Here is a 15,021-nt window from a genome sequence, read left to right as displayed (position 1 = left end):
GAGCTCCGAAAACTTTTTATACTGCATTGAACGCTTATGCCAGAAAACGCACATAAATCGGGAATAAAATTATCTTTCCCCCATAATATTTGTCTCCGCAAACAAACATGCTTCACACTGGAAACATTCTACAAACCATAAAGAGATAAGAAATTATAAGGAAGCCACCCGAAGGTAATTAGACTTCCTAGGCAATTTTTTTCCACGAAAATAGATGAAATCAAAAGCAGAATGAGAGCACATAGAAAGTAGACAATGAGAGATGGCAGCAGAACAAACGGTAGGCTTGCAGCTGCTAGTTAAGAACGTTTAATAGAAGCACACTTGATGAGGTGATTGTAGCTCCCCTTCTCCTTGAATAGCTGAGAAAAGTGAGGCTTGCAGTAGAGGATTCCATCTAGAGCTGCATATGTTGATGGAGTAAGAGAGCATCCACCATGTGAGCACTTGAAACACGACTTATGGTATGACTGCCCTTCCACCGTCACCTGCGACACGATTTTTCCACAGTTGAAATGTAAGAATGACATACATTGTTGATGTTGGATTTTACTTGGTGCTGAATCATCGTCACATATAAAAAAATACACAAAAAGATTTTGAGCTGCACTAGAAATTATCATATGAACCTACACTTAATATTGTATGGCCAGATGTTTGTATGTCATTATTGGCCAAGATCCTACTTTTTGGAGACTTGGAAAAATGCAACTCTCCACATTTACCTATACACTCGCATGGATACAGAAATAGCGTGGGCTCCATAGCCCAGATAGCAATTTTGGAAAAAAAATAAGATTAAAAGATACTGAAAACATACATATATATACACTGCATGTGTGTGTGTGTACTGTGTAGGGATCTTTTTTTTTTTGTCCCGGGGGGGGGGGGGGTTGAGCATCCACCAGACCTACGTGGATAATACAGGCATGGAAAACTTTTCTATTGTTTTTCTTGAAAGTTTTTTAATTAGCAAGCTGAAGTTACCTAGATTGGACAAACTGGAGGCCATAAATGAGCATTCCATTGGTTTTTGAAATGTAAGATTAAGAACTGCATGGGACATGACATCGGTGCGCATGAGAATGAGAGAATGCTATTAAGATTTCCAGGCATCAAGTGAAAAATGAAAACTTATTTTCCTGACATTTTTTTCCCAATAATATGCCCTGTCAAATAAGTAACTAAGTTTAGTCGGCAAAACCGAGTATCCTGGGCTACTTAGGCTATCACTTCTGCCTTCTGGCAAAAAACATTCGTAGCAACTGACGAGACACCATCACCATGCCAAGAGCTCTTAGATAGAGTTTCAGGTTCTGAATATGCAGTGACATATGGTAACTGAAAAAAGGTTGACAAAGTGGCTTTGCTTGCTGCATGCTAGCACTTATGATGATGTATAGTTGGTGGTGGTCACTGGTCATGGTGGTAGGTGGATGGAAGAAGCTGGGTATTAGGAGGAAGAAACCAAAAATTCACTTGAAAACTACCAAACGTAAGAATTTTGCTACAGACACCATAGCAGCAAACACCCACCGGTGGGAAGAGTTCATGTAATGTGCATAAGTTCCACATACATCTATGACGCTCATGGGCGACAGATAGGGTGATGGAAAGAGTTCATCTGATGTGCATATGTTCAACATAATCAAAGGCACACATAGAAAGAGAAAGAAAGCAACCTTCTCCAGTGGATATGCAGTTTTGTTGCAAGTAGCACATTTGTCCTGTGTGCCAGAGAACATGGATTGGACCCTGCTTGGTGCCCTAGTCTGTGAAGCACATATTAGATCTAAGGATTAGACATGGCAGAATATTTTAAAGAATACAAGTTTTCATACTTCCATCATGCACTTCAACATTCTGGTTGACAATCACAGAAAAAGCAATGACGGGATATAAAAAGTTACCAGTGCAGGCTGCTTTTCAGCTGATTTTGAAGCTGAAAATTGGAACGGTAGTACCATTAGATTGAACAACCAAATGAAATTATTGCTTTCCACAATTTAAAATTCATATCAATGAAGTAACTCACGTGATTGGAAACTCTTGTTATAACTGCCAGTCTCCTTGAAGAGTTGCTCAAAATGAGGTTTGCAGTACAAGACACCTTCCATTGAACAGTAGTTGCTCAGCTGGAACAAGTGAACAGCATAAAAATGAATACGAGCCCATTTAAGCTCACGATCAGTGAGGAAATATATTCATGGATGAATGCAGAACATTGTCATGATATCTTAATTTAGCATTGACCATACAACACATGAAATAAGAAAATACATGGTTCTGTTCATATGCAATATTGACAAGAAAGGATTCATATGAATTCCACTACAACACAAGAACATCCAGCTAGAACTTTCCTTATTTCTGAAAATAAAGATGATTTTTATCCACAAGCTAAACAGATTGGGTAAAAGTATCAATTAGACAAAAACTAGAAAAGCTAGCAGCTACTAGGCTCCGAGTTTTAGCAAGACAAAAAGGAACTAGGGCTTGGATCATTTGGTTTTGCAGAATGTTCCAGTACATTGCAATCCAGACCTTAATTACCGAAAGCATATACCTTTGGATCTTAGCCCTAAAATTAGTTGTGTTCAAATTTCAAATTGCCATCATTTTTCATGTTAAGAATATCATCTTCCATTTAGATCAGACAACGGACCGGTCCCTCGGTAGGCAATGAGGCCCCATCAAGAAACTCGACACAATGACCTAACGTCAGCTTCAAACGGTCCTTCATGCAGAAACTACCATAAAATGGCGATCTGCAATTAGTGCCACTGGAGTTTGCAATTTAACATGTTAAGTTTTTTTGAAACCACCATACGCTGGAAAGTGGAAAGATAAAACGTCTTATTCTTTGTTTTCTTTTTCCATTGAGATATGGACCTTCGACAGACGGGACATTGTAACTTTTTAAGCTTTTCAAAATGCTGCTCACCCACCAAAACTTTATCGTCCCCGGGATCCTTTGTCCTACTAAACAACATACGCAGATCGAAACTGTATGATCTGATCTCAATTCTGGTCCACAAAAAGATTGTGATAAGAAAAAGAAAAAGCCACAAACAATATTTCTCAATGTAGATAAGAGATCACGTCAGCATGAGAATATAGTAACTTTTTAAACTACCAGGATTCTACCTGGGCAAACATCGAGGATAAAAAAAGAAGGGTCTGAAAAGAAAATGGGGCTCTTACCGCTAATGTTCCTTTGCAGTGGCTGCATCTGAAGCAAGATTTGTGGTAAGGAACACCATCGGCGGACAAGAGATCCACCACGTAGACAGTCTTGTCACAAGCCTTGCATTTCTGAAGAGTGCCGGTAAACGCCATAGTTGGGATGCAGAACTACTGATCCTCCGGTAGCAGGACAATAAAACTGCTAATGGCCGACCGGAAATCCTCCACAAACAGAAACAGAGTTTCCCACCGCAGATCACGCCAAAGAAATAAACGAAGTTTCAGAAATAACAAAGCTTCTGATTCCCCAGATTGAAGACCAACTACCCAAAAACCAGCTCCCCTTTCTAAGAATAATCCCAAGTTCCTCCAAGAGAAGGAAAAAACAAAAAAAATCCCGTCTAATTAAAAAAGAAAAAAGACGCAGTTTTAATATCAAACAAATAATTGACTCTAGAGGAGGCAACAAACCCGGAACCAATCTTGATTCCCAGCGGAAGGAACCGACTGCCCAGGCCCCCTATTTCCCGGGAATTCGCCGGAATTAGGCCGTGGACACAGAATACAGGCTCCACCCACTTTAAAAAAGAAATGATTGGGCCAAACAGATCAATAACACCAATCTTTCCAAGGAGCAGGCAGACGTCCTAATTTTAGAAACCTCGAGGACGCACCTCTTTCCGCGATTACGGGAAGCGGGAACTGTCGCGCCTCGTAAAGAAAACCAAAGATAAAAAAGAACGCCGGTTTCGCCGGTGGGAAATCTTCGGGCTCTCTGCTCTTCCTCTCTTTCCCTCTATTTTCCCGGCAATTCGCCAGAGGATTGGGGCCGGAAGAGAGGGATCGGAGAACCCTAATAAGATGTTTCCGACGACGGGGAGACGCGAAGGCGCAAATGCGGGAAGGACGGAACACACCACACGCACCCCGCCAAAGCTAAATAAAGACAGACAGAGAGAGACACTGTGGGTAAGGCTTAAGTAAGAGAAGGTGGGACCCACGAGTCAGGATGGCATGGCGGGTAAAAGCTGAGGAGCTGCTTTCGGCCTTTTCCTGTGAAAGGGTAGAAACGTCTTTTCCCTTTCCTTGGAAGAAGTCTCTCATTACATTATTATTATTATTATTATTATTATTATTATTATAATTTTGTGTTATTAAATTTTTGGTTAAACTAAAACTTTTAAATTCTATAAATATATTTTTTATTTAAAAAAATTTGAGGGGGTTCCAAAGCCCCTGGAGGCCCCCTGCCTACACCCTGGTTGATTATGTTAATTTATTTTTAAATATTTTCGAACGATTTAATGATAAATGAGTTGCTTTTTAAATAATTTAATATAAATATCACAGTCAAGTTGAATGCTCCATGAATTAGGCCCATTCAGCGGGTTAGCTGAACAAATCCATTATCACTCAATAAATAAAACTAATTACAAACATTTCTACAAAAAATAAAATAAAAAAACTTTAATAATATTTACTCGTACAACATTGTGATCGTTCCTTATTTTTCTTGTTAAGATTCATGCTATATCTTTTGTCCTTTTTTTTTTTTTATATAACATTGGATATTATAACTCATTCGATGATACTTCAAACCAACTTCTAACATTCATAATAAAAATGTGCTTTAGTCCTCTTACCCAAGGTTTTCAAAACTGATTAAAAACTAATTTTCTAGACAATTTGTTTTCATAAGACCAGTTCTTTTTAGTGTTTTTATACTCTTGAAATCTTCTAAAAAGATTATTAAATAATGAATTTTGTCATTGAATACTGTTTTTTCCCCATCCAATCATTTTCTTTTTTATTTCGTGTAAGTTGAGCTAATTTGTCATTAAATAGTGTATTTAAAAAGAACAACATAGACTTGTTTTCCTTACCTCATGTGTCAAACACGACACTTACAACCTCTAGAACAAATCCTCTTCAAGTAAGGACAACCCTTTGGTCACTTCTTATATAATATTTAATATTATTTATTTATTTATTTATTATAAGAAATCTTATATTTCAAATAAAAAATAGCACCATATCCGAGGAAGTTATTTTTTGTGCATTTTGTGAATTAGATCTTTTCAGATTGGGAATCTTTGTTGGCCGCATTTAACACATTAATTGAATTTGTATTTCAAAAAGCACCTAATCCTAAGATGCATCGCCCCATGTAGACTAAGCCATCTAATTTGATTAAGTTCTTCAAATTTTTCTAATTTAAACTTAAATGGGATCCAATATGCAGTTTTCTTTTTCTCAAAATATAAGAAAGATTGAATACAGAAATGGTTGGGAGTGAATCCAAGAACCTTTTATTCCGAAGTTCGATTGATTCAATTCTAAGGTTTCTCGACTTGTGCTCTTGGCTGATTCTTTACACTTCTTTTAGGAAAAAAATAAGGTAAAAATAAAAGATTCTAATAAGAAATGGATCATACAAGATAATAAAATTGATTTTATTTACTTGTTGATGCTTCGTTCTTTTTACTATTTTTACATATAATTTGAAATTCTCATGAATCTAAATTTTGACTGTCTGATTGGACTTCCCACACGTATTCGTTATTGTTTCGAATGTGTCTAAGTGGTTAGAACAAATATATATATATATATATATATATATATATATATATATAAAAGCTTGTTTGATTTTAAAATATTATAGTGCGCATTTGAAATATTCGTTTTTTATATCTTTATAATATTTTAACTGTCAATATCATAGAAAACGGGTGAGAGGAATAAAAAAAGGAAGAATATATATTTGGAGGCGTGACCTTTTGTGATACCTAAAATGCCCCCGCATGATTGTTTGCCAGCTTTTTGCCAAGGTGCGCGTGGACGATTTTGCCTTTACCCAGGTCGGATTCGTGCTTTCCGCATTTGACCATGTCCATTTTAGTAAAATCTTCCAAAAGCATCGTCACTACCGGCTATGATAATATCTTGAATGGTCCGTCACCATCATCAATCCCATTGGTCCACGTCACATGGTGAAAAATGGAGAGATGCCTCCTTTGGCAGGCTTTCACCTCTCTTATATAGAAGGGCGTTTTGGGTACTTAAAATAATTGGAAGGTCCATCTTAGTGTGGGTTTGATAACCACCATTCAGGGAAAGGATTCGAATGACCTTTTTAATTTTTCTATTTTGCTGAAAAAATTCTACCCAATAATACTCTAACTTTTCAAATTGAGTATCTAAATATTTCCTTAAAGTTTAAAGAATATCATCCACAATAATCGAATTGAAAACATGTCATGAGCACGACACTCAAGCTGACAAGTTATGTTGTCAGCACGATCCTCATGCCGACCAGTTACGCAACACCCAAATCAACTATCTAATCATCCACATCTCAAATTTCTATCAAGAGAATTATCGTTAGATCCTACCAAATCTGATCAAAACAAAAATATAATCAGCAAGATTATCACAACCAGTAGCGTAGTTACATATAGGCTACTGAATTTTTTGTTTATTTTTACATAGATGTCTTACAATTATTTATTTATGTATGTTATGTTCCTTTAAAAATAAGAATTTTTATAACAGTGCCTCATACCCAAAAATTTATGATTCCAGACCAAGGACGATGATCTTTGTTATGATTCTATCTGTCATAAGGAGGCTGAGAAGGCAGGATGATAACTCAAAAGCTGGTCTTAGTATTGACGCAAGAGTCAGCAACAAGAAGTCATTTATTCCTTGAATGAAGGTGTGAGTTCAACTGATTGACGATATGTTTTTTTTATGAATGAAGGTCACGCTATCATCATCGTCATCGATGGTTGCTGAGCTTATCTGTGGAGGTAGGTAAAGTTGACGCCCAACCATGCAATCTTGGTCTCCTTTGTTGCTTGCTTTCAATGTGGGTCGTCTATTCACGCCCTCCCCAATTGTGTAATTCAATCTCCCACCCATATCAACCAGATCAGTATGAGTCTGAACCATAGGCCGCACCAGATTGTACACAAAATTCATCAACTCGGGTTATTTGTTAAGTCGTTCTATCGTCACAATTGACCACTTGTTCTTGCACATTTCACCTGCGACTAATGATATAATGCTGAAACTACTCTCCGAACTCATATCCCACTTGAAAAAGGGTGTATCTTTTCCCTCAAATTGTGGAAAGTGGCAAGTTCCGGAACTTGATTCTAAAATGAAGGAAAATGAATGTTCCAAGCAACCCTAGATTTTGGCAAAGAAAATTCCAAGTTATTTGGCAAATAGGTTCAATCCAATCCCTATTCTTGAGTGAAAATGGATTCAGAAAATGGAAAAAGACTCAGAAACTACCTATCCAACAGAAAGAATCTCTTATCATCTTTGTTCAGTAGCTTAACATGACACAAACAAGTGAAGATCTATTGACAGAAATAAGCGCAAGTTGCCTTCATGGTGGCAGCGTAGTGGCTAATACCGCCATCACCGCCGCCACTGCCACCAGGGCACCACCATCTAACAGCCACCGCCATTATCACCATCGTCACCACCACCGCTAACATCTGCCAGCAACACTACATTTCTGCCACTTTCGCACCACTTGGCCAACACCATCACCGCTGCTGCATTTTACCACTGCTACAATTAGCAGAACCACCAGAGTCCCTCTCGCCACCATAATGCTTGCCATACGCCTATACCATAATCTCCAAATTTTTCTCGCTCACACGGTTCTATTTTAATCATAGAACTCTTTTCGGGTGAGCGAGAGGGTCAATCCCACTGCCTGAAGCGAAGCCCAAAGGCCCCCCCATTCCCTCTGCCTACGGAGTCCTGAACTGCATCGGTGTCAGTGATAAAACGAGACACTCTCCTCTTTTAAACAGTTACTTTCACCGTAAATATGAGAAAGTCATATTCTATAAAAGAAAGTCATATTCTATAAAAGATATAAATACCAAGAAAATACTTTGGTCATTTATGATTTAGCCAACTTGTCTGATGAAATAAAATAACAAACTTTACCAGCTTGAAAGCATCAAATACCATTTTAACCAATTTTTCTTTTACCATTTAAACCATTTTTTTTGTTTATTTTAAGATAGTGTTTGGATGACACTCCAAAACAGATTTTTAGAGGCAAACCAATTTTTTACATCCAAACTGTTTTTTTAGCATTAGGATGATACCAAAACCAGGTTTTCAAAAGGGATTGAATAATCTAATCCTTCTAGGTTATTCACAAAAAAATAAGTTTAAGATGGCATCCAACTATATAAAACCAATTTTAAAAAAATGATTAAAATTTTATTTTTTTACAGAACCAAGTTTAGCAAAACAGCTTTTTATGATATATCATCCCAATACGCCCTAAGAAATTTCTAGTTATGCTTGTAGATAAATGAGAAGACTGACCGTGGCTGCTAATAGGTCGATACACGTCGACTCATGGTTGGACCGACTGTGCGGTGGGGCTTAACTTTGAATCTGGATCCATCGCTTCATTTGAAACAAAAATCTTCAAAAAGAGGATCAAGGTCAGTTAATCTCGTAACAACATCCAGACGGAGTGTGGCCCATAAAGATATTCTGGATCCAAATCTGGTCTGCTTTGATTAGAAAGAAAAAAAAAAACAAACTTGTTTGAGTTTAGGCAAAGTATGAAAAAGAAAGCATGAAGAATGCACCTTTTGAGTGGAGGAGCATCCTCCAGGAACTAAAGTGTTCTTAGTGTGCAGTTAGTCACTAATTCGACTTCCGTGGGTGCCAACCCCCTGCTTAACCACGTATATAAGTTGATCCATACTTCGAATTAGATTAAGCAATATCCTATCAGTTGAATAGGAAAATAACTACATGAAATCCAAGTTTGAAGCATTGATATCCATGATATTGTACTATTCAAACACTTGTGTAGAAAAATAGGAGCCAGATCTGGACCCAGAAAGAAGCTCATCCCTCTGGCAGGGCTTAGATTTCTGGCTGCTCCACCTCAAAAACACAACGCAGGTTTTACGCTTGACAAGTATGAGAAAAAGCCAAAAGAAAAGTTTCCGTAGCAAGCAAATATTATGGAATCTCAAAGATTTACACAAGGATCATTCCTTTATATACACATCTAGAGCTCGTAAGCTGGAAATCTTGCATCAGAAGGCCTGCCCATGTCCAGAAAGAGATGGGCCATGCCCCCCATGCCTTCAAACAGAGAGTAGGGGTTATCACCTCCATGCATTTCCCCACTTGAAATAAGCCTGCTAGCCCCGTCTAGCAGGAACGCAGCAAACGCCTTGGCTTTGTATAAATACTCCTGCTTCCCTGTCAACCTATAGAGAGAAAGGAAGACATATGCATTCCCACTCACGCCATGGCAAATCCCCAGGCGCCTCAACAGCCCCCGCCTCCAAACGACCTCCCCTGCATCCACTGCAGCTTCTGCAAACTGCTCGTCCCTGAATACCTGAGGTGTAACAGTGCAAACAATAAGAAGAACACGGGTTAAGAAATACTACTACCATTGAACACTGAAGGTGGTGAGTAGGTGGTAAGAGGCACTTGTTAAGGGGAAGACCTTAGGCGACTTGAGTTAAAGACTCAACGGGTTCACATAGTGGGGTGGGGATTGGTCAAATATCACAGACGTACATCTTGCGCAACTTGGTGCTGAAGACACACTACGAGAATTCTACTGCTGATCCCAGGAGTGTTCAGGTCTACGTTTCCCCACAAGCTCATTTGAAGAATATATCAACCATGAGTTTACACCTCAGAAAGTAGGCCCAATAACTGGATGGTTCTCAACGGGTTTCTCATCGTTATACTGAAAATAAAAGAAAACCATGCATTACGTCTAGGACAGACAGACCAAAGAGAGTACCTTAGCAGCCTTGCACAACGTAAGAGCAACACCTGGGGCTCCATGACACCAGTGTACCAGTCGGTCTGTGCTGCTTCCTTCACTTGATGGGTAATTGCCACTGGGGAAACGGTTCTGAATCATGTAGCGAAGGGTTCCTTTCACACTTTCCTGCTCTTCAGGGTTCAGCTGCATGTCCATCAATACATGCATGATTCCTGCTAAGCCATGAGCAGCACCCCAATACTTTTTCCCATGCCATGCATACATTAGAGGGGACCCTCCTTGCTGAGATAATCGCCGACCTTCCTTGATTACATCCTTCACTATTGGGTCCTACACAGTTCCGAAGCATCATACCTTTTAGCCATGAAACTGGAACACAGAAAATATTGTAACCGATTCATTTTTCAAACAGGTTAATAATTTACTAGGAGTTGAACTATCTTTTGATATGATTTGTGAGAATTGCTTTTCAAGTAAACCAAGGACTGTTTTCATTGAATAGTGAATAAAAGGCACTAGAGAAACTCACAGTGAGGGTGAATGGAATTGTTCCTTCGCCAAGGTGCTCGTTCAAAAAAGTGCATGCCCATAGATATCCGACTCTCCCATACAACAGCTCATACGGAACGTCAAAACTATCCATTCTTTTCGGTATCTGAATTCATTTGAGATGGAAAAGGTGAGGTCTAATCATCTGAGTAACATCTGAATTCATTTGAGATGGAAAAGGTGAGCTCTAATAATCTGAGTAACAAGATAGAATCTATATTCCTTTTCGCATAGATGTGGTTCCAGGTCCAGAGACAGTGTCACTTTGTTGAATTACTGAAGAAGACTAGAAAATAAGAAATGAAGCATCCATGTGACACAACCAATATTAATCCACGTAACTAACATCAGCACATGCATATTTCAAGCCAAAAGAGCCTTCCTCTTAGGACAAATTTCACTATTCCTACACACCATGAATCACTATTTGCACAGCCTATTTGATTGCACAAGCTATCCTTGCGATGCATTTCAATTTTGAAGATGCAGATGCTTAGACAGATAAACTTAGTCACAGAAGTTACTTTGTAGAAACTAGAAAGTATATTCTATATCTCAATGATAAAGGCATCTAAATAACTTCCTCTAATTGGATTACCTCCTTAAATAAGGTCAAGTAATCATCGACCAGTGCTTGGTCCCCCTTGAGCTTTGCTGCTGCTGCACCCAAAGCATAGACACCAGCCTGGCCACAGATAAATGTCACATCCCTGTACATGCAACGGTAACAATTAGAAGAAATGAATGCTCAGTCAGCAATCTATCCTTGATCAGTGTCCATCTATAAAAGGAAGCCTACTGTAGCAGTTTCTTGTTTCTGGGACACTCATAACGTCATTCTATAAAGCCAGAAAACCTTCATTTATGCAAGACTAGAACAGGAAACTGAAAGTAACAAAGTGTAGAACTTTGTGATCATGGAAAACATTAACTCCCTCATTCTTCTGGATGCAGATGTGCATGCTTCGATTATTTCTGCACATTGAGAAAGGTCATTTACATCCTTTGTTACTCTATAAGCCTTGAGCAGCAAGTAGGCCGTTCCAAGAGAGCCAGTATACAGGGTAAAGTTCTTTACACGGCCTCCGGCTCTAAGCCATGTTTCCTTCACAACCTGGACACAGAAATTATGGGATGCTTCTGAGAAAGATGTGCCCTAGTGATAATGAAAGCAAGTTGTACGCATGACTTGTCCAGTATCAATCTACATGATATGGAGAAGTAGAAACCAAGTCAGCTTATTCAAACATATATCAAAGCTCTATGATTGTGTCAGCAAAGACTACATTGTGAAACCAAGTCAGCTTATTCAAACATTTAAGAAAGCTCTATGATTGTGTCAGCAAAGACTAGATTGAGCTGTCTAAGTTCACAGAAACCATACTTTAGTTATTAGCTAAAGCAAATACAATCTTCCCTGGAACAAGATGTAGCAGCATCATAAAAAAAAGGCTAATATACCTCATGTCACATTCTAACTTGTTTCTTTATAGATTTAAATAAGTGATTCAGTTTCTTAGACATATAATTTATTTAAGGAAGAAAAGTTGAGCAAACAAAAAAAAGAGAAAAAAATGAAGATGTTAAAATGTTTTCCTTGTTATGCAAGTAATTTTGGAGAAACAAAACATAGATAACCTATTTTTAAGAAATATAAGGAAATACAACCTTGATGGATGCCTGCAGCAGTAAAATCCACAAGAATGTGTTGATTGAGATTGCAGAGCCATATCTGCAGGCTGAACCTCTATATGGAATCTCCAATGCACCAGAACAAGAAAAAATAGTTGACTGTGGGCGTGCTCTAATGACTAATTTATAAACATCCATCTACGAATGTTGACAAAATGGGATAAGAACATATACAGGCTACAAAGACTTACTGTGCATTATGCTCCACTCTTTAACATGCCCTGACAAATTATAAAACTAGCCTTCGTTAATTTGTTCAGGCAAGCTCTTTGAAAAACAATAGACGCAGTCCTAATATAGGACAAGGAGATGACGCATCTTTCAGTGACCAACATAACTGACAGTAACAACACCTTGCTTCATTTCTTAATAGAAAGTTAAGCCCTCTGTCATTCTTATTATTTTCATGATATCAAAAAGTTACTTTGACGTAGTAATCATCATATCGAGTTCAATCTGGAGGAAAAGAATATGACATGATGAATGATCCTTCTGATATATCCAATAATTCTCAAGGACTGTTGCTCATTGTGTGACTAGAGCGCTGAAATATCTAGCTCAGAACATGCACTGCATAAGCAATGTTTAACTTGGGTAGAGTAAAGTAAATCAAGGTCCCCACCAGTTGTCTATATATCATACGGTGTTAAGATCAATCAAAGTGCTTCAACTTGCAATTAGCTTCATTCAAGTGTCTATATGCTTCTTGTCATTTACCAATAAATGTGCTCGCACTTGCAATTCTCTTCCATGGGAGTGTCAGCATACATGTTGTCATCTGCAAACCAAACCATATCCTTGGTGCTTGCTTCAGGTTATGCACACGTTTTTAACATGCATATTTCCCTCTTTTTATCTACAGACTTTCTAATCCAACGATATCTGGATTTTTTTTTTAGATCTCCCATTTAAAGAGGAAAAAAATCAGTAAATAGCTTTCATGGAACTCAGCTCCTGGCCGTTCTACTGTGCAAACAAATGGCTCAGCAAAGTCTACTCCAAACTCCTGGTCTATAACCCCCGTGCTACCAGGCGAGCATTGCAATTTCGCTATCTTGCAAACGTTTTAGTCTTGATCATATAAGCCCTCGTCCAACTGACTAAATTCTTGTGCTTAGCAACTCGACCAACTCACAGGTATTCAATCTTTCTAGTGCCCCTTGATGCATTACCCTCTACTCCCCAACTTGCAAACAAAACCAATCTAACATATGGGCACATATATGTGACTGAAAAAAGCTACAAACGCTTAGCGCTTAGCAGACAAAGAATTATATAAAACAAAACTACTACGAAAAATGGATTGTTGAGAACTCTTAGCATTTGAGGGGGAGGTAGAAGATGATTTGCTTACATTTCATGATCGGTCTACGAAGAGTTAGACTAACCAGGAAGAACTTCCTTTGCTTGATAGTATTCGCGCCTCCGCTTCTCGGTAAGTGTTCATTTATTGGTTCTTGTTTCAGAGGTTTGACAAAATATTACCATGAAGGACACCGTGATTTTAGACTCACATCATTGACAAGATTTATAATAAAGCATATGGCCAACGTTCACGGGTCACACCATTGTTAATCTTTGTGACCCTTAAGATACGATGCAGCAATCACTTACTATTCCTCAGCAGAACAAGTTATCTCTTTTAGATGAGATGGAACAACAATAAGGCATATACTCCCAAATGCATCTAGTAAACCTCAGTCTAACGTCTTAGAAATAGTTTTTTATTGGGGAAACTTCTCTTTTTCTACGAATACTGACAGAGAGAGAGAGAGAGAGTGTGTGTGTGTGACCTTATCTTTGATCTCCACACCGGCCTGTAAGAACTTCAGGGACGCTTTGTCGTAAGGTAGAAACAGCAACCTCTTGAGAGAACCCCCCTCCCCAGTCTTCGCCTCCTCCTGCTCCCCGTCCTCCCTTTCTTCAACAAAATCGGGCATGTCATTCACAAAGTGCCGGTCAGCCATAGCTCCGCTGGCTTGCTTCGCCGCCTGCTTTGTGCTGAAAGAGAAAAATCTTCCAAGAAGAGAACAACAGCTTGTCTTTGTTCTTGACGATCCTTTGATCGCTCTCATGAAAATTGAGGATGAGGAGAAAAAGGATTGAATGCCACTTGCTCTGCACCTATCTACAGCATGGCAAACCTCTCCCCACGTGCAGACGGCGGCACCGTTCAGAAGGGCAGGACACCGGTCGTCGGCACATCCTTTCACTTGATTGCCTGACAGAGCATTCTCGATGTAAGGAGACCTCCTAGGCCATTAGCAACGTGTCTACCAAACTTGGGCATACCTTTGAATTATGCACAGAAAATCCGAACTTTTTTTTAAATGGTACGACTCATTTGAAACGCGAGATACACGACACATTTACAGTTTACCAAATGCAATTTTCTCATATTGTTTTTTTTTATTAGTATGAAAAAAGTAAAATTTATGGTTAAGGTAGGCCTTCATCAAATATCCTCACCATCATCCACAGTTTTTAACTCGGGACTCCTCTATAACACTACGACACACACACGTTAAACGTAGATTGAACATTTCAAAGAAAAATATTCGTTCGTTATTGAAATACATTTCGATCATAGGAGCGCTTTGGTTATATTTTGAATAGTTTCAGAAAATCGGATCACAGCTTGTGGGAGCCTTAGCTGTCGGATAGTTCCTTAATCTCGTAGTGCAGGTTCTAATGTTCCAACCGGAATAAAGTGAAGCCAAAACTAAAAAGTAGAAATAATCTTTTATATTAACTTGTAAGAGAGACATTACCAATGAATCACACTTAAG

At 38.6% G+C, this 15,021-nt stretch overlaps 2 protein-coding genes across 3 annotated transcripts; both read right to left on the bottom strand.

Moving 5' to 3' along the window:
- Positions 1-53: 53 nt before the first annotated feature.
- Positions 54-4,132, bottom strand: LOC116252870 (LIM domain-containing protein WLIM2b-like). Its single transcript, XM_031627475.2, has 5 exons — positions 3,205-4,132; positions 2,036-2,135; positions 1,911-1,942; positions 1,683-1,772; positions 54-488 (listed from the first exon to the last, which is right to left on the bottom strand). Exons 1-5 carry the CDS (start codon positions 3,337-3,339, stop codon positions 300-302), a joined length of 546 nt encoding a protein of 181 aa, XP_031483335.1. The 5' UTR covers positions 3,340-4,132; the 3' UTR covers positions 54-299.
- A 5,050-nt stretch (positions 4,133-9,182) lies between these two features.
- On the bottom strand, positions 9,183-14,528 carry LOC116253570 (lanC-like protein GCL2). Of its 2 annotated transcripts, XM_031628442.2 has the most exons (6): positions 14,026-14,524; positions 11,473-11,654; positions 11,139-11,250; positions 10,521-10,646; positions 10,007-10,321; positions 9,183-9,589 (listed from the first exon to the last, which is right to left on the bottom strand). In XM_031628442.2, the coding sequence occupies exons 1-6, from the start codon at positions 14,305-14,307 to the stop codon at positions 9,251-9,253; spliced, it is 1,356 nt and encodes a 451-aa protein (XP_031484302.1). In that variant the 5' UTR covers positions 14,308-14,524; the 3' UTR covers positions 9,183-9,250. The 2 variants fall into 2 exon arrangements, with proteins under 2 accessions (XP_031484302.1, XP_031484303.1); XM_031628443.2 differs by lacking the exon at positions 10,521-10,646 and having other exon boundaries at positions 14,026-14,528.
- Positions 14,529-15,021: the final 493 nt, after the last annotated feature.

The sequence above is a fragment of the Nymphaea colorata genome, chromosome 4, assembly GCF_008831285.2.
Source record: "Nymphaea colorata isolate Beijing-Zhang1983 chromosome 4, ASM883128v2, whole genome shotgun sequence".
Taxonomy (NCBI): domain Eukaryota; kingdom Viridiplantae; phylum Streptophyta; class Magnoliopsida; order Nymphaeales; family Nymphaeaceae; genus Nymphaea; species Nymphaea colorata.
The sequence above is the reverse complement of the archived record's forward strand: the minus strand, read 5'-3'. Positions and strand labels throughout refer to the sequence as shown.

Bases quoted from the DNA above. Each gene is read 5' to 3' on its own strand.
- LOC116252870 (XM_031627475.2), bottom strand. From the start codon at position 3,339: ATGGCGTTTACCGGCACTCTTCAGAAATGCAAGGCTTGTGACAAGACT. The intron at 2,136-3,204 runs GTAAGAGCCCCA...CACTTGTTCCAG, and splicing joins ACTGCAAAGGAACATTAGCG to CTGAGCAACTACTGTTCAAT. The intron at 1,773-1,910 runs GTAACTTTTTAT...TGTGCTTCACAG, and splicing joins CTGAAAAGCAGCCTGCACTG to ACTAGGGCACCAAGCAGGGT.
- LOC116253570 (XM_031628442.2), bottom strand. From the start codon at position 14,307: ATGAGAGCGATCAAAGGATCGTCAAGAACAAAGACAAGCTGTTGTTCT. The intron at 10,647-11,138 runs GTAATCCAATTA...AAATGAATTCAG, and splicing joins ACTTGACCTTATTTAAGGAG to ATACCGAAAAGAATGGATAG. The intron at 9,590-10,006 runs GTACTCTCTTTG...GTTACACCTCAG, and splicing joins CGTTGTGCAAGGCTGCTAAG to GTATTCAGGGACGAGCAGTT.